The sequence below is a fragment of the Hemiscyllium ocellatum genome, chromosome 17, assembly GCF_020745735.1.
Source record: "Hemiscyllium ocellatum isolate sHemOce1 chromosome 17, sHemOce1.pat.X.cur, whole genome shotgun sequence".
In the NCBI taxonomy this organism is placed as follows: domain Eukaryota; kingdom Metazoa; phylum Chordata; class Chondrichthyes; order Orectolobiformes; family Hemiscylliidae; genus Hemiscyllium; species Hemiscyllium ocellatum.
Window position 1 is genome coordinate 43820401 of NC_083417.1, and position 23397 is coordinate 43843797.

Sequence of the window (23397 nt, forward strand, 5' to 3'; positions counted from 1 at the left end):
CACAGCTTGTTACATTTTGCCAAGCAGAAAATGACCCTTTTATTTTGATTCGGTAAACAAGAAATTACCTCTGTGTAATTTATATCTGCCACTTGAGGCTTGATCAATCTGAGAAATAGTCCTGCTCTGAAACATTGATGAATTTTCTATTTTTGGATTTGTAAACTATGTCTGGGATGTTGGGAGTGTAATGAAGTCTGAGGAAATGTCTGTTAAGAATCAGCTTGACTTCATTTGATAGTGTATGGGACAGTAACTAATAAGGCGGTAATACTGCATGCCTTGGGTTTCTGTGAAAGTTTTCGGGCTTCACAGTGATGTAGAATATGTGGTTCATCTGCAGCCAAACTGGCATGTGTTTGATGCTTGGTTTTATGTGATTTTATTTGATTTCAAGGAAAGAGTTGCATATTGCTTTTTTGTGCAGTAGCTGTGCATAATATATATGAATAAATATTTTAAACTTAATTTGTTTTTAAAAAAAACATTTTTGAGTCTGTAAGTAATGAAAAGGATGTTGGATCTCTCAGTAAGAATAAAAAACAAATCCAGCAACTAATTTTCTCAAAGGCACCTGTGCTATTTGCATCAACTAGATCATGTGGTATTGGATTCATAGTCTTTTGTAATAGTTTCTCTTGGATTCTTTTAATGGGTTTATTCATCACTGTCTTCTATATAAAATACCCTCATTTTAATCCTTCACCATTCTTCAACTCCAGGGTGTAAACATCTTTCTGCCCATCCTCACTCTGTCTGCCTTTTTTTTCCCTGTTCGAGCAAGGGGCTCCAGCCTGTCTCTCCTAACAGTTTCATAGGTCGGCGCAACACTGAGGGTCGAAGGGCCTGTATTGCGCTGTAATGTTCTATGTATGTGTGTTTCAACTATGGACTAAGAACAGAAGTTTCCCCTGACTAAACAGGAGTGCAAAACTGGGATTATAACTGAGTTGCTGGTTTGCAGTGGTGGAAATTGGTGCCAATCTCAGACACTACCTGTAGAGTAACTGCAGCATAATGAAGCAAAATTTTTGAGCAGCTGAATTTTCATCCTCCAGGCACATAGTGGGATGCTGCCAGAATGACATGCTCATCCCAGGATAGAGTTGGTGGGGGTGCTTGGTTGCCAGCCAATAATGGAAAAGGTTTGGAGAGAGCACAGGGCTTTCTGTTGTGGAGGTGGGCCATTTTAGAATGATTCTACAGGACTTTATCCCAATCGTAATGTCAGTCCCACATAGTTGCCATACTCCACCTGTCCTACCTCATTGCTCCCTCCCATTCCCTATGGTCTCTCAATCACCTCCACCCACACCATATTATACCCCTCATGCCATATTAATAATTGTCTGATAATTGCTCACTAGGGATTAATTAACTCCATGGTTAACTGTCAGGCAGAGTCACAGCATTTATATACAGATAACACATGGATTCCTTAAAAAATTTTCACTCAAAGAAAGTCACAGACCTGCTCTATGACCCCTCATGCCCGGCTATGGCACTTTGATATCTATCACCTTGTAATGAATATACAACTGTGGAACAGGCCTTGCGGCCCACCAAGACTGTGTTGAACATGATGCCTTTTTAAACTGAGAACCTTTTGCCTCTTTGCTGTCTGTATTTCTGTATTCTCTGAATTGCCTGTATAAAAACAACAAAACCTATACTGACAGTGGCATGTGTTTTGGTTTAGAAAACCTTCAGAAACAATGGAAACATGGAACCTAGCAGCAGGGGTAGGCAATTTGGCCCCTCAAGCCTACTCTATCACTCAATAAGATCTGTTCTTGTTATTTCAATTCTGCTTTCTTGTCTGTATCACATAACCCTTTCCTTCCTTGTCTATTGAAAATGTAGGTAATTCAGCCTTGAATAAATTTAAAGCCTCCACTGTCTTCTGGGAAAGAAAATTCTACATACAGTACAGAAGATCTGGGAGAAAAAACATTAATCCCCTTCCATCTTAAAAGGGAATCATCTTATTCTTAAGCTATGTCCTATGGTTTTAGTCTCACTCTCAAGTAGAAACACCCTTTGGGTATCAATCCTATCCAGCCTCTGCAAGATCATGCATATTTCAATAAGGTTGCCTCTTCTTCTAAACTCCTCCAATGTATATAGACCTAGCCTGTTTAACATCACCTGCATAAGATGATCCTTTCATCTCAGCAATGAGTCAAATGAACCTCAAGCTCATTTCAGTCTTTTAACACCTGAGTCCTGCTTAGCTGACAGCTCAGGCTAACTGTTCTCACTATCAGTTTCACAGTGTTTTATTTCAACAAGGTGAAGAGGTGTCAGCCGACTGCAGTTTCACGTCTTGAAATTTATAAGGGTCTGGTCAATTGTCACTTTTATTGAGCTGCAGTGAAAATAATTTTTTTTATCGTAGTGGAACATTGTCAATGAGTTACTTTTTAGAAGCATTTTTTGACATCCAACTGTAACTGCAGGGTTCACTGTTTCTTTACATTGTATAATGGGTGAATAAGCATCAAACTTCCATAGTCTGCATGTGCAAGTTGAATGGGAAGCTGTGGCAGTGGGTTGGTGGGCATGATGGGCCATAGGAAACATTTAGGGATTTATGGTCTGACATTTGGAGGAGGTGGGGGGTGGGGGGGGTGCTGTTGAGCCTACTGTTCAAATGATTCGCTCGCACACACCAAAGCTCACAACATCTCAATGGTGCCACGAAACCTGATCGTTAAAAAGCTGGCCCAAATCATACTTACCTCTGTAGTGGAACCAGCCAGGTCAGGAGAGCTGAGTGCAGGCTTTTGATCAGAATCAGTCATACCTTACTGAAATTAGAAAGCTCGCGATTAGGTTTGGGAATCTGGAAGTTGGCTCCTACCTACTAAGGGACAACTAAGTTATCCTGACTCAGTGAAAATCTACACCTAGGTCTGAGCCAGACAAACTTGTAAGTTCATCAAACTGAGGGAAATGTGAAATAAAAATTAGGTTAAATATTCATTCTGGTTGGAATGAAAAGTATGTATTTTGATTAAACAATAGCTTTGCACAAATGATCCTTTTAAACATGGAGTTTTCTCATTGATTCATAAAAATTATAAAAGGTTTTTTTTCGGCAGAAATAAATATTTACAGGAATAAAATTTTAATCAGTTTTTTTTCTAGTCTTGGACAACAGAGAGGCGGGTTGGCAGGTTTCTGAATAAGAAATTATTTGGTGAGAAATTGGTACATTAGTATTTCTATTGAACAGAAGCTCAATACTTTGGTTACTGCGTGAACAGATGCTGATTCAGTGGGACTTTGACTTGAAGGCTATAACTCTGAACTAGTTTTGGTTATGTGGAAATAAATTGGTTAACTCTTATTTCCAAATCCTGTATCCTGCGCCTATGTTTGATGGGACAGCGAAGAAGATAGGTGAGATAGAGAGCGGAAACTTGTTCCATCTTTTCTCAAGTTGCCCTTCTGTAGTTATATATATTTTCATTTCTGTCCACATCAATCATACACAACCTTGGCTAACATTAATCAGCCAATTATCAGGCTGTTTTTACAGAGCCAGTCCGACCTTTTCTTTTGCTTTGAAGCATTCTTTGCAATGGTCTCAATGTGAACTGGTGTCAGCTCCATGTTTCTTAGGACAGCATAGTTCAGACTGTTATACCCCTGCTGTCTAGTTGGAAGTTCAGCAATCTACTGTTAAGAGTTATGGGACTGTTTCATTTTAGAAGTTATAGCAGCAGTGTGCTTTGAGCACAGCATGATGTTTGGATGGTGTCATTCATATTTTAAAATATTATTAATTTCTACGTGTACAAATGTTCAAAACCTGGTTGCAGCAGCGGGTATTAAGGATATTTTGTACCATAAGCAGCAGGCACTATTTTCATTCTGAGGGGATTTTTACGGAGCAGTTTTAATAGTTATTGAGCAGAAATTGAATTTCTTTCATGTAACATTGACTGACTGTGACATTTTAAACAAACCAGTGTTACCGATTGGAAAAACTTCTTTGCTTGTAATTCTGTTATGAATTTGGGTTTAATTACAAGGTCAGATTGATCAGCTCTGTCCAGGCTCCATCCAAGATGGTTTAGGTTTTCTTGTGTGAACCCAGGCTGGGCATGATTACTGAATCACTTTAAAAATAAATGTGCCTTGTTAAAGTATTTATAAGTTTTAAACCCTGACGGCTTATTTTGTTTAACTTCTTGCATATAAGTTCCCGACAATAGCATCACAAAAGAAGCATGCTGGGAAAGGTTTTACTTTGGCTTTGGTGATTGAAGGGTTGGAATCTTCTTTGATCTTCAAAATAAAGTTCACTGTTCTTGCTAACATAGAAACAGTGTTTAAATTTTAACTTAACGAATTAGTTACTCCGTTTAATCCTGTCTGATCTGTGGCCAAAGTGCATTTTCTTAGCATGAGAATAGAGCATCAAAGTGTTTCAAGTAAATATGTGAAATAAAGCATTTAATTTGGCAGTTGCTACCTAATAGGATAAACAGTGGATAATACAAAATTGGCAACACAAATGATCCAGACCGCAGTTTGCAATTCTTGTAACATATCTTGGACCTTTTAAGCCATTAAAGAAAGATCAAGTTGTGCACAAACTTTATCATTGCAAAGATGCAGATCTGATTTTACATAATTCAGTGGAAGAATTGTGGTCAGTTAACTGATCAACACAGATGTAGCCAATGGAAATTTTGGAATTTTAATAGTTTTATGTTCCTGATGCTGTTGTACTGTAAGAGAGCCAAAGCATATAATCTAGCATCACACCAAGTCACAGAAATAATGAACTAACCAGCTGCCCCTCAGCCAAGCTTTCCATCAGCCCTCTACTTTCTTTTTGACTGGTAGCATTGTCCTAGTGAACTGCATATTGCTACCAACGCAGTGTAAATATGGGGAGAATATTCCCAGGCACTGAAGGTAATGGGCATTGGTGAAGAATGTTGGGAAACCCATGTGAAATTGGCATTGAGGAGCCTCTTGACATCAAGAGCGAAATGCCTCCTTTTGTAAAGAAGTGTTGAATGAGATTGTCTTTAATGAGCAGTGAAAGGTTTATTTGCGTGCATTAGCATGAATTAATATTTCATTATTAGCCAATCTCACCTCATTGGGAGACTGAATACCATTCTCTCACCTACCAGAGAGAAACTAGGTGGCGACAACTCCTGATGTGAGAATCAGAGTTGTTACCTGGAGACTCCAACTTGCCAGCTGCTCCTTCAGCTCTTCATCTTGAGCACCAGTCGCCAATGTTTAGATTACTAAGATTAGATTAGATTACTTACAGCGTGGAAATGGGCCCTTCGGCCCAACAAGCCTACACTGACCCTCCGAAGAGCAACCCACCCAGATCCATTCCCCTACATTTACCCCTTCACCTAACACTACAGGCAATTTAGCATGGCCAATTCACCTAACCTGCACATTTTGGACTGTTGCAGTGCATGTTCTTTGTAATGTGATAGCACTCCCCTCCCAGTCCATGGAGATTGGTATCTGACTCACACCAACCTCCACAAATCCTCATAGTACATCTCTGACCTACGTACAGCCCAATTCTTCACCTCCATGCTGCACTTTGGAGTGCACTGGTACTTTTAATTGTAATGTTGCTATAAGGACACTTTGCACACAGAAATAGGCACTTATTTGCCTGCATCTCAGGAGTCCCATCTTAGCATTTGATTAGCACTCAATCACTCACTTCTGCACATGCTTGTAGCTTCCATACCTTGTTTGTGCTTTGTCCACACAGCCAGAGCTTAAATGCTCCTAATTCTTTTGTCTTGACTTGCCTTTTAGTGCAGACAAAAAGTGAGGTAGCTTGTTGTGGTTGTCTGCAGTCACCAGTTAATGGGGCTGATACATTGCTGTATGACAATGTGTGATGTCAATCTCACACCTGCACTATGTACCAACAAGTCTAAGAGGAGTAGCCCTCAGTCAAGTCTAGAGCAACACCCTTCAGTCAGGGGTCCTTGCACAGTAAGTCAACAACAGCTGCCCAGTATTTGTCTAGGGGCTTAGGCACGGTCATTTGGCCACTTGGGCTAGTGAGGATCAGAGGGGTCTGTACCTCTGTAGCCTACAGAGTTTTGCTTAATAATGGAGTGGGCTTCAGTTTTGCTCAATGAAGTGCTTCACAGGTCAATAGCATTACACAGGAGGTCCAATAAAAGACATGGTGAACCTTAGTCATTAACCTGCTGCGCGGACCACAAATACTGGCCCAAACCCTCAACCACATGCTGCAACATCAGGAATCAATGCCCCTAATGGTTGTGCTGCATAAATCATATATTACAATCTGGAGGGTTCATCTTAGTTGCTCGAGTTGCAAACACCTTTAATTTTGCTAGAGCCAGCACATTATGCAGGAGCTTCTAACTTTACACCATGGACAATAAAAGTTCATATAGTGCTCAGGAAGGCTCAGTCTAATGTGTTCAGTGTTGCAGTTGCTACTAGATACATATTCGCTTGCTCAGCTAATGATGAAGAGTGCATGTATTTAAAAATGTGAGAATGTATTTACGGTGATGTTTCACCCATGCCAACCTATGTGCCTTTAGAAAATCTCTGTCCAAGAGCAGCAGGTACACACAGCATTAGTATGGCCCTGTAACCTCTGACTCAGTTTATCCAGTGCCACTAACACTCCTGTGTCTGCTTGTGCATTGGAGTGAAGTTATTAATTACCAACACCATGGATTTCTCTCATGGCCAGTATTGAATAGGTGCCTGTTCTCCAAAGTCTAAGTGCCAGCAGCCTGCGGCGTTGCTTCTCTCTCTCTCTCAGTGCAGAGACGGTGGAGTGATGTACTCACCTGTATCTGCTTCCGACTGTAATAAAGCCAGAAGTACCCAACGAGGTGTCAAGGTCTGGATTCCTGGTGGGTGCAGGAAGCAAAGTTGCCAGTGCATGCTCCAAAGGAACTATGGCTTCTTCCTTGGAGGTGGAGGAGGGATGTGTAGTGGGGCTAGTCTCTTAGCCACCACAATCGTGCAGATGCCACTAGTAGCTGTGGGAGACAACAGGGAGACTGTCACAAACAAGGGATAGAAGATTGAACACGATAAGCATACATCCTCCGTAATAGAAGAACAGCAGTTTTTTTCACATCGTTCTTGGTGGCTAGGACGTGGAGGTTTCAGTATCATCGTAGAAACAGCCAGAGCAGCATCCTGTTAAAGAGGGTGACATTGGCTGAATGTTGGGCACCATGCCGTCTGTCCTGGCGCTCTCTGCTCTGTTATGGGCTGCTTTCACCTGGAAAGTTTTTTTTTTAAGAATCCCTACAATGCTGGAAGAGGCACCAACCCTCCGAAGAGCATCTTGCCAGATCCCATCCTTGCTGTGGGGCTTTTACCATGGCTGATCCACCTAGCCTGTGCATCTTTAGACTGTTGGAGAAATCCCATGCATAAAAAGGGAAAATGTGCAAACTCCACACAGTCACCCAAAGCTAGAATCAAACTCTGGTCCCTGGCACTATGAAGCAACAGTGCTAATCACTGTGCCACCCCATCATTTATTCACTTATTGGATGTTGGTGTTGCTGGCTGGCACGTCCCGAGTTGCCCTTGTGAAGGTAGTGGTAAGCCGTTTTCTTGCTATAGTCCGTGTGTTGCAAGTATAGTCTCAATGCAATTAGCGGGGAATTCCAGGGCTTTGACCCAGTGACAGTGAAGGAACAGTGATATATCTCCAAGTCAGGATATTAAGGGCATTGGATGGCAACTTGCAGGTGGTGGTTTTGCCATATATCTGCTGCCCTTTCAGCTTGGAAGGTGCTTTCTCAGGATATTTGGTAGACTTTGCAGTGCATCTTACAGATAGACTGCGCGCAAACTGCTGCTACCAACCATTGGTGCTGGTGGTGGAGGAGTGAATGTTTGTGGAGAATGCCACAGTAGATTTTGCTGCAGTCTGCAGTTACACAGTCCACGCTTAAAACTTCATTACCTGTCAGATTAATGTCAAATGAGTCAGACTTTGCACGTGAATAGAGTATGAGGTATTACCTATCCTTAAATGAATGTGTTTTCCCTTGTAGGACATGTAGGAAGCATGAAGCATTGCCCCAGGGAAATTTGCATTTGTGAATGATCATGTAGGCACACAAAGAAAGAAGCCACAAATGTAGAAAATGAATGGAGGAACTATCACAAGGCATCCCCAATCAAATTGCCAGGAACAAGGGGATATTGCTGAAGTACATGGAGAGAGGAAGTTGGTTTAGCTGAGTTGGCTGGACAGTTGGTTTACAGAGCAGTTTGATGCCAACACCGGCTGAGGTTACCATGAAGGACTCTCCTTGACCACCTCTTGCCCTTGCCTGAAGTGTGGTGTCCATCCAGTTAAATCACTACCAGTCGATTCTCTCTAATGATAGAGCAGCCGTATAGTCTGGCAAGACTATGGCGACTTGACTTGACATGCAGAGAGCACTCTGCCTTTGATGGCTTGAAAGTAGGGGAAGAAATTAGTTTCTGATCTGACTTGGCTTTTATTTTAAGATATGTTCTTTTAAAAAGTGTCCAGAAGATGCAGAAGAGCCAAGCATCACACAGTGCAATCCATGGGTGATGTCTTGCTGCTTTCCTTCACTTCACAGCAAGCAGCAGTATAACTGTGCTCTAAATCACAAATCAGTAAGAATCTAATGAAAAACCAGAATAACTTTAAGTGTCATACTTCCATATAATTAATTACTTTTATGTTCCATATATATTTCTGAGCTCCTGTTGTGCAGATTCCTTTTTTTTATATAGCTGCCATCCTTTGATAAGGTTTCAGTAAGGATTAAATGAAACTGGTATAAATGGAATATGGTTTATTTCCATATTTATGTGATTAACTGGATTACACAGCTAGTTTAAAAATCTAGCTTGGAGAGGAGGTTTAATACACCATTGCAGAAAGTGGAGTTTTAATCATTGGATACCTGTTGTGAAAGTTGGTAAAGTTTTAGTTTGATTCAAGTAATTTCTATTTACTAATCACTGTTGACTTATTCAACTAGGCAACAAATAATTACTCTATAATTTAGTCTTTTAAAAGAGGATTTATTGTTATTTGCTTATATATCTGCAAATGTCTCGACAAGATATTTCACAAGGCAGCATATCAATGATGTTGACTCCCAAAGCAGTCATACTTATTTCACTAAAACCCCAGTTAAAAGCTTGTTTGTAGATCATTGATTAAAAAATTCTACTTTTTATTTCAATAGAGTAAGAAGCGGACAAAGAAATCACTTGTAAAGATTCTTGTGTGATGCAATGAAGTTAGCAAAGGCTGTATAGCATTCATTGGCTATAAGAAAAGCTATTTTTGGCCATTCCACATGTAAATAGATGTTGAGAGAGAAATGCTTAATCGGATATATTGAAATTATGACCTTGACAAATTTTGGATAGGCACAACTGTTAATAGCAAGGCTCAATGATCTAGAGTTTGCAGTGTCACCTCAAGGCAATGTGCCATGAAATGAACTAAAGCTTTACTACGGTTAGTTACCAAAGAGCTTCTCAATTGTACAAGTCCAGGATTGGAGTTAGATATTTATTAATGTAAGGGCAGGCCTAATTCATCAGCTACAACTTCTATCTCACAAAATTATTCAGTTTGTAAGCAGGTTACCAATAACTTTCAGATTATGTGCAATAGACATTAATTCTTTCTGATAAGTTATTCACAGAAAATCAATAATGGCTATTATGTTAATCTTGAGTGTTTGTAGAATAATGAAATGATTAGAGGCTTTTAATTTAAAGCGTTACTTGACAAATATTGTTTTTATAGACCATTAAGGTAATTGGAATTGGTGGTAAATCGGGCCCAGAACTAGACTAAGCTAAAATTAACCTTTGCTCATATTTACCTGGAACCAATCCAGTTGGCAAGGTTTGCTGGGACTGTTTATCAAGAACTTCTCCATCACAGGAAAACTCTTTGATTTGAAAATAACATACTAATCCTGAGATATTCATTGCAAAATATTCCTCGTTGGAAGACTATGCTGTTAATATGGCACGCAAGGAGCTGCTGGCTGTAACTCAAGATTTCAAAGTAATGCCGCTCAATATACATATCACGAGCTCCCACTGCATGCTTGACGTCCCCATCGTAACACCAACTTTGGTGAAGGGAAATTTGGGAGTTTCCTGTACACATCACATTTTTCTGCCTAATTGCAATCAAGTTAGGCTGGAACTCTAAAACGTTGTGTCCTTGGGCTGAATGTAGCAGTTTTTCATTCCCAGTCTCCCACAAGGCCTGTCCGGAAAGTCATGAGCAGTTGTCTGATGCATCTTTCGGGGTGGCAATAACAACAATTCAATGAAGCAAGCTGCTGGTGAGGAGCCTTGCTTGACCCATCAGTAGACTAGTTCACTTAAAGCACAGACAGACAAGGGTTTTTAATACAGTGCTCAGTGAGATGAAACAGCCAGCTAACCATCCATAAACTTAAGACAGTTTGGCAGAAAGGTTTTGATTTGCTGCAATGACTAAAGTATACATTCACAAAAATGATCAGATTGATTGATAGAGCGCACAGCAAGCACATCTGGTTGGCCTGACGGCATGAGTTCCCCAGGGCACAGTTTGTAGTTCAATTCCTATCCCTCATTTAGTTGATGATTGTTTCTAACTCTTATTGAAATAAATAATTTGCTCCTGGTTTTTTGACGATTATTGAAATTTGTATTTTCTCCACGTGTAAAATTCTAAAAGAAAGTTTCTGTGCCTGGGTGACCTGGAGAGTGGGGAATTCTGCTGAACGTTAGAATTGGGCAAAAAGCAAGCAAGAAACAGAGAATGCGAGCGTTGAGGTTTTCAAGACTAGTCAAGATCAGGAGAGGGGATGTTTTTGGGCTCAACTTTCCAGAAAAATATGATTTGTGTGACATCGCGATGGCTTCACCACCTGGGTGAAGGGCGGCACGGTGGCACAGTGGTTAGCACTGCTGTCTCACAGAGCCTGAGACCCGGGTTCAATTCCCGACTCAGGCGACTGACTGTGTGGAGTTTGCACGTTGCTCCGGGTGCTCCGGTTTCCTCCCACAGTCCAAAGATGTGCGGGTCTAAATTGCCCGTAGTGTTAGGTAAGGGGTAAATGTAGGGGTATGGGTGGGTTGCGCTTCGGCGGGTCGAAGCGGTGGACTTGTTGGGCCGAAGGGCCTGTTTCCACACTGTAAGTAATCTAATCCAATCTAATCTAACCTAAACTAGGCCAGTTGTGACTACAGTACAAAAAGAGTCAAAGTAGAGTTAACTACAGGATTTTCCATAGAAAAAGCTTCACCATCCATATGTATCATGAGTCCTTTATTCAGTTTAAATCACCAGCAGTTGTCTCTCTAAAGAGAGACCAGCTTTGTGGTCCTCCAGGTCTATGGCAACTTTATTTACTTTATTGATTGAGTAGGTTACAGCTAAGTCCAGAACCAGCAATAAGGACAGCACCTAACCTTTCGGCTTATTGACTCCAGAGCTTCATTTACCAAATACTGTTGTGTGCTGATGCCCATTGAATGCCCAGGCATTGTTCTGGATGTGCCATTTAGAGATCCAGTGGTTAGATCAACTGACTATTTGATGTACTGTTCACAAACAAAAGGTAAAATCTGCTGCTTTGGATGCATCTTGCAGAAACTGACAAGATTGATAGTAGCACTGTCATTCAAAGAAAAATTCATGCTGCTGATTCATGATTTCACATTGTTGTTCTTTTATGGACTGACATCTTTTTTTAATGGAACATACGAAAACATTTTTTTAAAAGTGCAAATACATTACGTTTGTGGGAAGCAAGCCACAGATATTATCTTGTGTTTACTGAAAGCTTGTGAAGTTCTATTTGTGCAAAAGTTGGGCACCTTGGGAAGCTTTTGCTTTTTGGCTAAATAGTTTGTCTTTCTTCTGCCTTTCTCTGCAGTTTTATTTGAATGACACATAACAAACCTCCACTCGACAGTTACCATCTTACACTTCCTTGGCATTCCATCATCTAATTAAATAATAACACTGAGGTCAGAATAAGGGATTTGACCCCAAATCTAAATTAAATAGTTGGTGGTTTCTTGGATGTTGCTGCAGTACTGCTTAATTGGCAATGAAAGATGCTTCTAATGGATAACCCAAACAATCTGCCACAATATCTGTGGGAGGATGAGGGAGTCAATCCCGTTGGATATTAACTTCTGTTACAATCAGTCTCGTAGTAAAGAAAGGATTTTTACGATATCAGCTTTGTATTTCTCTCTGGGTCTAGCTCAGATCATCTTTTCAAAACTAGGATGTTGTCCTGAAGAGGATGCAACTATTTCCAAGGAATGGAGAGTTGTTTACAGGTGGTTGGGAAGTGTTGCATTAGTTGAAAGGAGAGTGAGAATTTTATTTTTGATTTTCACTCACAGGATGTAATGTTCACCTGGCACTGGAAGTGTTATTAGCTACATTTCATTCCAATCTGAAACATTGTCCAAGTCATGGTGTATTTGGACGTGGACTGCTTCTAAATCCAAAGAGTTGTGAATTTTGCATCTTGTAATCGTCACTGAACATCCTCACTTCTGACCTTATGATGCAGGGAATGTTGTTGATGAAGCAGTTGAAGATTGTTGGGCCTAGGACACTACTCTGAGGAACACCTGCAGAGATGTGCTTGGGCCGAAGGGTCTGTTTCTGTACTGTAAGATTCTCTCCTGGGATTGAGCTCCCAACCACACAGTCATCTTTCTTTGTGCCAGGTATGACTCCATCAAGTAGAGTGCTTTCCCCCAATTCCATATTGACACTTGATAGCACTGTTGGCAACATTGTCTTTCAGGGTACTGATGATTGAAAATGGACTTGGGTGGTAATTGATTGGGTTGGGTTTCTCCTGCTTGATTAGATTAGATTCCCTACAGTATGTAAACAGGCCCAACAAGTCCACACTGATCCTCCGAGTAACCCATTCACCTACCCTATATTTACCCCTGACTAGTGCACCTAACAATGTGAGCAATTTAGCATAGCCAATTCACTTAACCTGCACATCTTTGGACAGTGGGAGGAAACCGGAGCACCCTGTTTTTGGTGCTTTTTTGTGGGTAAGACGTACTGAGGCAATTTTGAACATTGGAAATATTGCAAGAGTACTGAAACAGCTTGGCTAGGAGCATGGCTAGTTTGGAGCACAAACTGTCCGTACTATTTCCACAATGTTGTCAGAGCCCATTGAGTTTGCAGTATCCAGAGCCTTCGGCATCTTGATTTTGTGTGGAGTGAGTCAGATTGGCCAAATACTGGTCACATTAGGAGGACACGGAGTTGGATTGTCCACTTGGCTCTTCTAGCAACGCGAATGTTTTGGTGTTGTCTGGTCTACCATCTACTGAGGATTAGGGTATTTTGGAGCCTTCTCTTTGAGAGATTTATTTTTGTTGTTCACTACCTCGCATGACTAAATGGGGCAGGACTGCAGAGCTTCAATCTGAACGATTGATTATGAAATCTTTTAATTATTGTCCATGATGTGATGCTCATACTTATTGACATGGAAGTAGTCCTGTGTTGTAGTGTCACCTTATTTATAGGTATGCCTGGTGCTACTCCTGTTGTGCTCTCCTGCACTCTTCTTGGAAACAGGGTTGTTCCCCTGGCTTGATGATAATGGTAAGGGGTGGGTGTGTTGGGCCATGAGTTTGCATATTCTACTGCAGATGGCTCAAAGTGTCTCATGGACCTGTCTTGAATTATTAGCCTGTTGAAAATCCATTCCATTCAGTATGGTGCTATTACTTCCACACAGCATGATGAAGTGTATCCTGTGTGAAGATGGGGCTTCATCTCCACACGGACGTTGCACTGGTCACTCTTGTTGAAACTGTCATGGACAGATGCACCTGCTCCTGGTACATTGGTGAAGACAAGATCAAGAGCATTTTTCATTCTTGTTGACTCCCTCATTACCTGCCGCAAGCCTAGTCTGGCAGCTGAGCCACTTTGGGGATGGATACTGACATTCCGAATCCAGAGTATATTCTACATCCTTGCCACTTTCAGTGCATCTTCGAAGTGTTGCTCAACATGGCAGTGTACTGCTTCATCAGCAGGAAGCTTCTTTGTCTTTGTTAAGCCTGATACAAATCACTTGTGTTCTGGGTCAATGTTGAGCATTTCCAGGGAAGCTCACTCTCAACTATATGTCACAATGCTGCCACCTCTGCCTTGTTGGCAGAAGTGCACCCAGAGGTGGAGATGGTGGAGCATTGTCTATAATGTATTGTGATGGGTTTTGTGGGTTTTTTTGTGTTAGGTGGCAAAGCAGAAACCACAGAAAGCTTGATACTTATTAGGATGGATGTCTTCTCATTTTTTTTATATACAGTCTTTTACACTGAGTCTAGATTCTGTGCCTACTGATGTTATTGTACATTTTATACACATTATATGACTCAGGACAGTATATGGACTCCATGACACCCCATAATTGAAGATGAGTGCCTTTATACTGTAATGTCACATAATATCTTAAAGGTACAGTGCTTGTCTGGTTAAGAATTGATGCCATAATATGGCAACATGATTCTCCAAGAATTATTTTGTTGGACTGTTGCTTTGCTAGTCTGTGAGAAAGCTCTCCCAAATTTAGCACAAACTCGCTGATGTCAGTTCGGAGGATTTTGCGAGTTGACGAGGTTTGTGTATGCCTTTGTTGTTTCTGGTGCATAGGTCAATGCTGGGTGATTCATCTGATCTTATTTCTTGTTATCAAACATTTTGGCAGTTAGATATGGAGTGATTCTGATAAGCTATTTCAGAGCCAATCGCACTTTCGTTGGTCAGGAGTCACATGTAGATCAGACCAGATAAGGATGGCAGATTATCTTTCTCTAAAGGGCATTAGTGAATTCCACGAATACCATACTGTTTGCAGGAGGTTGGGAGTGTTGGGCTATTTATAATCCCAAATCAATTTTTTAAAAAGTCATGTAAATGAGTGAGAATTCAACAAAGTCAACTTGACAACATAACTATTCATCAAAAGCATAAGACTGCGAATGTTGGAAATCAGAAATAAGACCAAAAACGTGCTGGAGAAACTCAGCAGGTCGGGCAGCATTTATGGAGAAACTGAATTAATGTTTCAAATTCAATATGACTCTTCTTCAGAAACATGTTTGCTGTTTCTCTCTTGACAAATAGAGCCAGATCTGTTGAGTTTCTCCAGGACTTGATGGCAACCTGTGATCTGTAGTAATGAATACAAAATGGGGAAACTAAATGTTTTGCTCTGATTCTGTTTATAAAGTAGACCTGCATTTTGTAAAGTTTTGTAACTATTCACATTCTGAAATGATCACAATTGTGCTCTCCTTTCATTATGATATAAGTTAACTTTCATTTTATTTTAATGACTGCATATAACTGTCATAAATTCTTATGAATTATTTTATTTGTACTGATCATCAGTTCAGAATTGTCACCTTGATGGTTTTTCAATAAACAAACTAACTACCTACTTAATCTCTGTCCAATCTATATCGCTAGATATGAGCAGTGCCTCAGTACTTGTAAGGGATCAGAATCAGCATCTCAATAACAGTTTTGAATACCTAAGTGAAACATATTTTTATTTTATTATTTATTTAGGTTTGCTATTTTCAGAAACTATTATGGTGAATAGTAGGTGTTTTTTTACCTAACATGGGAGTTTTCAAGACTAGGGAGCATATTTTTAAGGTGAGAGGAGAAATCTTTAAAAAAAAACGTGAGGGTTTTTTTTTTACACAGAAGTTTGTTTAAACTTCAGAGAAAGTGGTGGGTATAGTTACAGTATTTAAAAGATATGTGGATAAGTATGTGAAAAAGAAATGTTTGGAGAGCTATGGGCCAAGCGCAAGCAGGTGGGACTAGTTTAGTTTGGGATTATGGTTGGCTGGGACCGAAGGGTCTGTTTCCATGCTGTATGACTCTGAGACTACTATGTTCAGAAACCAAACTGGACCAGGCATATGAGCATTCTGGCCATAGCAGCAGATGAATAAGCAAAGAATTCTGTGGCAAACAACTTCCCAAAGCCTGTTCACCATCTTCCATGCACAAATCAGAAAGGCAATGGAAAATGCTATATTTCCTTGGACGATTACATCTCCAACTGCATTTTAGAAGCTCTTCGCCATCCAGCACTTGATTGTCACCCTCCTTATCACCTTAAATATTGATTCCCTCCACTGGTGCACAATGGCAACAGTGTGTACCACTACAAGAAGTACTGCAGCACTCGTCAAGGGTCCTTCAACAGCTCCTTCCAAAACCACAATCACTACTATCTAGAAACACATAGCAGATGCATGGGAGCATCACCAACTGCAAATTCCCCTCCAAGTCACACACCATGCTGACTGGAAATATATCACCATTCCTTCACTAGTACTGGATCAAAATACTGGAACTCTCTTCCTAACAGCACTGTTGGTGATAATTTTGTACCCAAGGTTAAAGTTTGTATGTTTAAGAGTTTTCTGGAGACATAAATATTTATCAAATTTTGGTGTGTAGTGGTAGTGGTACCTCTTTATAGTCAATTAACTGCATGGTCCGTAATAAACTAACCAACTGTTTTTTTCTTTTAATTTAAAGTTGCCCTACCTCCAGAAAACACTGATGACTTCAGTAATACAACTGAAAAGAAAATGGAAAAAGAAGCAACTGGACAAAGTGGTGTGAAGAAACAACTGAAATTTGAAGTGAGTTTTTGTGTAGATAGATCTTGTTAAGAATGAGCACAATGGCAGATATTAATAAATCTTGAATTAAAGTGAGGTCGAAGAGTGACCACAAACCATTGCTGATTGTTGTAATAACTCATCTTGCTCTCCTTTAGCTGGGGAAGTCTGCCACCATTACTTCATCCAACCTATACATGACTTCAGACCTACAGCAGTGTGATTGACTCTTAAGTGCCCTCTGAAATGACCTCACAAGGCCTGGCATATTGAGTGGCACTCCTTTCTTCAGCACCGTGAGGGTACCTACCTTCACCACCGCCCCCCCCCTCCATGGACTGCAGTTGTTCAAGAAGGCAGCTCACACAGTCTTTTCAAGGGCAGTTTAGAGATGAGCGGAACCCAGCTAGCATTCCTGAAGAAGTAAAAACAAGGGTTTTCCCAGGTGTCTTTGTAGTGTTGAAAACTAAAGAGAATAGCCTGGATTTTCTAATGTCCAGATGGTCGTTTCTGTAGTGTAAATGGGAGTTATGTATTAGGACCTTGCGGAATACCCAACATCACGGATCCCGAATGAGTTGTTCGGGGAATTAACGATTCTGATGAGTAATCAGCCTCTGCCTGGAGCCCTCCAAAAGCATTCCATTTAAATGAGAATCTGCAGAGTTCCACTGCAATTAGGTAAATAGTCACTCAGGAAAAGTTAGCCTGTTAAATGCCTCGCATAATTCTTGAGTAACTACCAAACTGACCCCTCTAGTTTATTATGTATTCCCTCAACTAAACCTCCCCCTGCTGCAGATCCACACACCTGGGACCACTGACTACCCCTCCCTCAGAATTAATATCTGCTGTCCACCAAAATTCCACCTGGCCCCTTTCCCACCTTGCACACTGGCACCCTAACCCTTCCTTTATGGCACTCTAAACCTCTCTGGCTGGATCTTTAAATCACAGAATACAACAACTGACAGCTGTGAAAAATGGTTTGCCTTCCTTTGATTACCTTGCCCTATGAGGGACCTATCATTTTTGAAGTATGTGCTATATTTCTGAAGAAGCCCAAATCTGAATCTCTTGTCAGAAACGTGGCGTGCTTGAAAATAAAAGTGCAGAGTGACAGTCATTCTGTAGAATCATAAATCCCTTCAGTGTGGAGGCAAGCCATTCATCCCATCAAGTCTGTACTGACTGTCTGGAGAACATCCCACCCAGACCCACACCCCATCCAATCCTGTAACTGCCAATTTCCCATGACTAATTCACCAAAACTTCACATCCTTAGACACTGTGATCAACTTAGCATGGCCAATCCACCTAATCTGCACATTTTTTGGACTGTGGGAGGAAACTGGAACATTTATTTATCTGTGCAAAGGATGGAAAAGTCAAACTCCATGAGTGTGAACTTAAATTTCAGTATGTTGTATTTTTTTGTGTGATTGTTGTAATCGTGGGTGGCCACCATTGTTTTCATTTATGTTTATGTCACTTGAAAGGAAATATAGAAAGCAATTGTATAGAAGGTAGTTTTTCTCCTCATGCCCATATTGCACCCATTTGACTTCATGTATATTATCCATTTTAGTTACCTGCTGTAAACATTGCGAACAATAGAAACTACCACCTCCAACAAAGGAGGAGTGGGAGAGTATACAGTGTGGGAAAGTTATAACAATCCTTTAACTAACTAGTGATCTTTAAAGAATTTGCATCTTTGGTGGTTTGTATTGGTATGTTCATTGTGAATAGGAGAAAAGAAAAGCTAATTTTACATATGAACATAGGAGTTAGGAGCAAGAATAGGCCGAGAGATAAGAGTGATTATTCTTGACATCGAGGAGCCCAAGTAGAATTGTTCTCGGTAGGAATCTGGGAAAGCAGTTGGATTCATACCTCTCACAAAGCAAGGTGGTTATGGTTTTTGGAGGTCAGTCAACTCCACCTCGGATCATGTACACAGGCGTTCCTAAGCGTTGTATTCAAGGCCCAACCATTTTTTAGCTAATTCATCAGTGACCCTCCCTTCATCATTAGATTAGAAATCATTTGTTCACTGATGATTGCACAACGCTCAGCACCATTCATGACTCCACAGAAACTGAAGCAATATATATTCAGTTGCAACAAGATCTGGACAATATCTAGGCTTGGACTGACAAGTAGTGAGTAATGCTTGTGCCATGCAAGTGTCAGGCACTGAATATCTTTTTTAAAAAAAAGAATCTCACCACTCAAGCCTTTGTATTCAGTGACATTATCACCCCATTATCAAATCCTGGGGTTTACCATTGACCAGAACTCAAATGGACTAACCATAGTGTGGCTCCAAGAAAATGTCAGAGGTTAGGAATCTTGAGTAACTCACCTCCTGACTCCCCAAAGCCTATCCACCATCTACAGGTCACAAAGCAGGCGTGTGATGGAATACTCCCCACTTACTTGGATGAGTACAGTTTGAAGCATGACACCATTCAAGATACAGTGGCTCACTTGACCTGGCAGCAGATCCAAGGAAAATATATTGCTGTTACTTCAATGTAGCTGATTCAACATCCTGGAACATCCTTTGTAATGGCATTGTGGGTCTCCCTACACCAAAAGGACTGCAAGAGTTCGAGAAGGCAGCTCATCAACATCTTAAGGACATCTCCCACATTGGGACATGTCCTTACAGCATCTATGCTGTCAAGTCACCATAAGATTGCACTTTTCTCAATAAGATCATATCTCATTCTTCCAAGTACCAGTGGATACAGGTCCAACAGGTCTAAGCCTTCCTTGTAAAATAACACCTTCATCCCAAGAATTTGTTTAGTGAACCTTCACTTACTCCTTTCTTAAATCAGACGATAGAAAACTCTCCACAGTAGTCCAGATCTTGACTTTTATGTTCCAGTCCCTCTGCAATAAAAGAGAACATTCCATTTGCCTTCCCAATCACTTTTTGTACCTGCATATTAACCTTTTGTGTTTTAAGTATAGCTGACCGGATCCGTCTGTACCTCAAAGTTCTTTCTCCAGTCAAACAATATGCTGTTTTTCTGTTCTCCCTGCCAATGTAGACAAGTTCGCATTTTCCCAAATGGTACTCTATGTGCAAATTTTAGCTCCAGTAGTTTTCTGTGCAGCAATATTTTCCTATTTTTATACTGTATTCATTTTGCAATAAATATCAAAATTCCATTTGCTTTCCCTATTACCTGCTCTATCGGCATACTAGTTACTGAGATTCATGCATGAGGTCACCCAGATCCCTCTGCATTGAAACACTGAAGTTTCTTTCCATTTAGATAATTTGCCTTTCTATTCTTGACCAAAATGGATAACGACAGCACCTCAGTTGCATTAGTTCATTATTGTATGTGGTAAGTACATTCAAAATAAAATATCCCCAGGATGAAGTAGAAAAATCAATTGTAAAGTATGTTTTAAACATTTGATGTGCTGTTTGCAAAAGTAAAACCATCATGTCCTTCATTATTAGTAATACTTGTGGAGAGGACAATCCTACTTGAGAGTGTGTGAGTAGCCTTCAGAAAACCAGCAGAATGGATCTTCCAGTGACAAAGTAACTACGTGGAAGACATATTTTCATTTCTATCTTGTTGACATTGAAGATGTCCTTTGAAGGCGGCACGGTGGCACAGTGGTTAGCACTGCTGTCTCACAGTGCCTGAGACCCGGGTTCAATTCCCGACTCAGATGACTGACTGACTGTGTGGAGTTTGCACGTTCTCCCCGTGTCTGCGTGGGTTTCCTCCGGGTGCTCCGGTTTCCTCCCACAGTCCAAAGATGTGCGGGTCAGGTGAATTGGCCATGCTAAATTGCCCATAGTGTTAGGTAAGGGGTAAATGTAGGGGTATGGGTGGATTGCGCTTCAGCGGGTCGGTGTGGACTTGTTGAGCCGAAGGGCCTGTTCCCACACTGTAAGTCATCTAATCTAATCTAATTGAAAAAAAAGATCGGTGCCTCTTCTGGTCTTGGACTATACCACATGCCTCAACTGGAGTCTCAGCTGCTATTAAACCTTTGTCACATTAAAGCTCAGTGATTGCCATGTAATAGCAGGAACAATGCCCATTTTTACTTGCCTCACTGATAGCTTTCTACAATCTTCGATCTAAATTCACCTAATATGGACTGGCATAAACAGGAACCTTTTCTGACTGGAAGCAAACCTACCTGGCAGTCTGGTTTGATTTCTATCCTGATGAAGTACGACACTAAATGATGATGGTCACTTAACCACTGATACACTGACTAGATTCAAACCTAAAATTGTTTCATTTCGAACCAATTTCATTCATTCATTATATAGAATTTCCGATCAGGAAATAATGCCTAAAGGCAACTCAGCTTGTAGCACTCCTGCCGGCATGGAGCTGAGATATGCCGACTGGAAAAGCCAGAGGCTTAAATTTCAGTTTGTACTTGGATGATGCCGGATCCCACTGCAGTTAGTCTCAGCATCCTCAAAGAAGAGAAGAAAGACTAGCCATGATTCCGCTCTCTCTAATGACTTTTACTAGATTTTGTGTATGCATGCCAAGCTTCCTCTAATCCCCTCTACTTCCTGTGGTCCTACTATTCATTGTGTACTCCCTTACTTCATTAGTCCTCCCAAAATATGTATCCTCACTTTTCAAGATTAAATTCAATTTGCCACTGTTCTGCCCATCTGCATCATCCTGTAGCCTGAGGCTTTCCTCATCACTGTACTTTACCACACTAACTGATCAAACTTCTTCTTATTATGTCTTCATTGTTAATGAGTGCTGCAAACAGCAAAAGACCCACCAGAAAACCTGGACACCACCTTCCTGTCACAAAATCCCCATTTGACCATTACCCTCTTTCTTGCCTACTAAGTCAATTTAGGATCCAATTCGGAAAATTACACTGGATTGCATTGGCTCTTAACTTCTTTATTAATGTCCCATGTGACACCTGTCAAAAGCCTCCCTGAAGTCCATGTCGACCACAGAAACAACACTATACTCATCTATGCACCTAGTCACCACCTCAAAAATAATTTTCAAAACTGTCAGATATGGTCTCTGCTGACAAAACCGTACTGACTATCCTTGATTAAATCTTGTTTCTCCGCATGGAGATCAATTCTGTCCCTCAGAATTTGTTCCAAATGTCTCCCTAGCATAGATGTTATTCACTAGCCTATACTTGCCTTGTTTATCCTAACCATCCTTCATGAATAACAGAACCACATTAGCTGTCCTCCAGTCCTCTGGCACCTCAACTGTGGCCTGAAAGGATTTGAAAATTAATATTGTGCCCCTTGTGATCTCTTCCCATGCCTCCCAGAGCAGCCTGGGATAAATCCCATCTGGGCTTAGGTATTTATCCAATTCTGAACAGGTTAAACTGCTCATACTTCCTCCCTCTTAATGCTAATTTAATGGTATCACAATATTTCAAATATATCATAGTTCCTCTCCCTGATTTATATACCTACATTATCCATTATTGTGAATATAGATTCACAATGCTCATTTAAAACCTTATCTTTGCCTTGTGGCTTCACTCATACGTTGCCACTTTGGTTCCTAATGGGCCCTTCTCTTTCCCGAGTGATCCTCTTGCCTCTGATAAACTTATAAAACACCTTTTTAAAAAAAATTTCCTTTACTAGCCATTATTTTAACCTCTTTGCTTTCTTAATTTATTTTTATTTAAGTAACCCTTTATGCCCCACTTAGTGTTTCTGCTGTTTGAGTCCTTGGTACAACCCAAAAGATTCCCTTTTCCTTCTCCAATCCTGTGAAATATCTCAACATTCAGGTTTCACTTAATGTATTGGTCCTACCCTTTTGCCTTTTATTGGTACATGTTGGCCCTGCACTCTTACCACTTCCTTTTTGAAAGACTCTGACTGCTGTGATGTAGAGTTTCCTACAAGCAGCTGCCCCTAATCTACTTTGGCAATTTTTTGCCTTAGAACTTTGTTTGATTTGGTGTTTGAACGTATTGAGGCATAATGCTCAGAGAAAGTCTGAAGTCACCCTTGAAATGCATTTTTCAGGAGTTGGAATGTGATGTTTCAGTAGAAGACGACAACAGACAAGAATGGACATTCACACTCTATGACTTCGATAACAATGGGAAAGTCACTCGTGAGGTAAACCAAACAAATGACTCACCAGCTTTTCGTTTATTTTTTGTTTAAAGATATAACTTTCTTCAGATCTTTTTCTTAAAACATCTCTACTGTAATTGAATGTGAATGTTGAAGTAGATTATTGCAAATGCAAGACTGCCTTTTCACAGTTGTTAAACTTAAACAAACCATTATTTGAATATGAGTCCTTGAGCTACTGAATTCATCAAGGTCATTTTGGTTCAGACAAAAGGTTTTGCAGATGTATTTGGACACTTTGCGTTGTGAGGAAGAAGCTGATTGGTTCTCACATTTTTACATACCTTGCTTCATGTTTATGAATACTGGAGTGAGAGTAATTCATTTATGATCTATCCAGTTTGTTACTTCAATAAAACATACCTGCTGGCTGTGTACAAATATATTATCAGGTTCCAGCAGCCAAGGAATGAAGCTGCACAGTGGCTCTGCGGTTACCATTGCTGCCTCACAGTACCAGGGACCTGGGTTCGATACCGGCCTTGGGCGACTGTCTGTGT

At 40.6% G+C, this 23397-nt stretch overlaps 1 protein-coding gene across 2 annotated transcripts in view; it reads left to right on the forward strand.

Moving 5' to 3' along the window:
* The window catches only part of nkd1 (NKD inhibitor of WNT signaling pathway 1), a 100225-nt gene that overhangs the window by 58516 nt on the left and 18312 nt on the right, over nt 1-23397 (forward strand). For both annotated transcript variants that reach the window (XM_060838127.1, XM_060838126.1), the window contains exons 5-6: nt 16655-16761; nt 22784-22879. In XM_060838127.1, coding sequence (XP_060694110.1) covers nt 16655-16761; nt 22784-22879 — 203 coding nt within the window. The remainder of the gene's footprint in view (nt 1-16654; nt 16762-22783; nt 22880-23397) is intronic.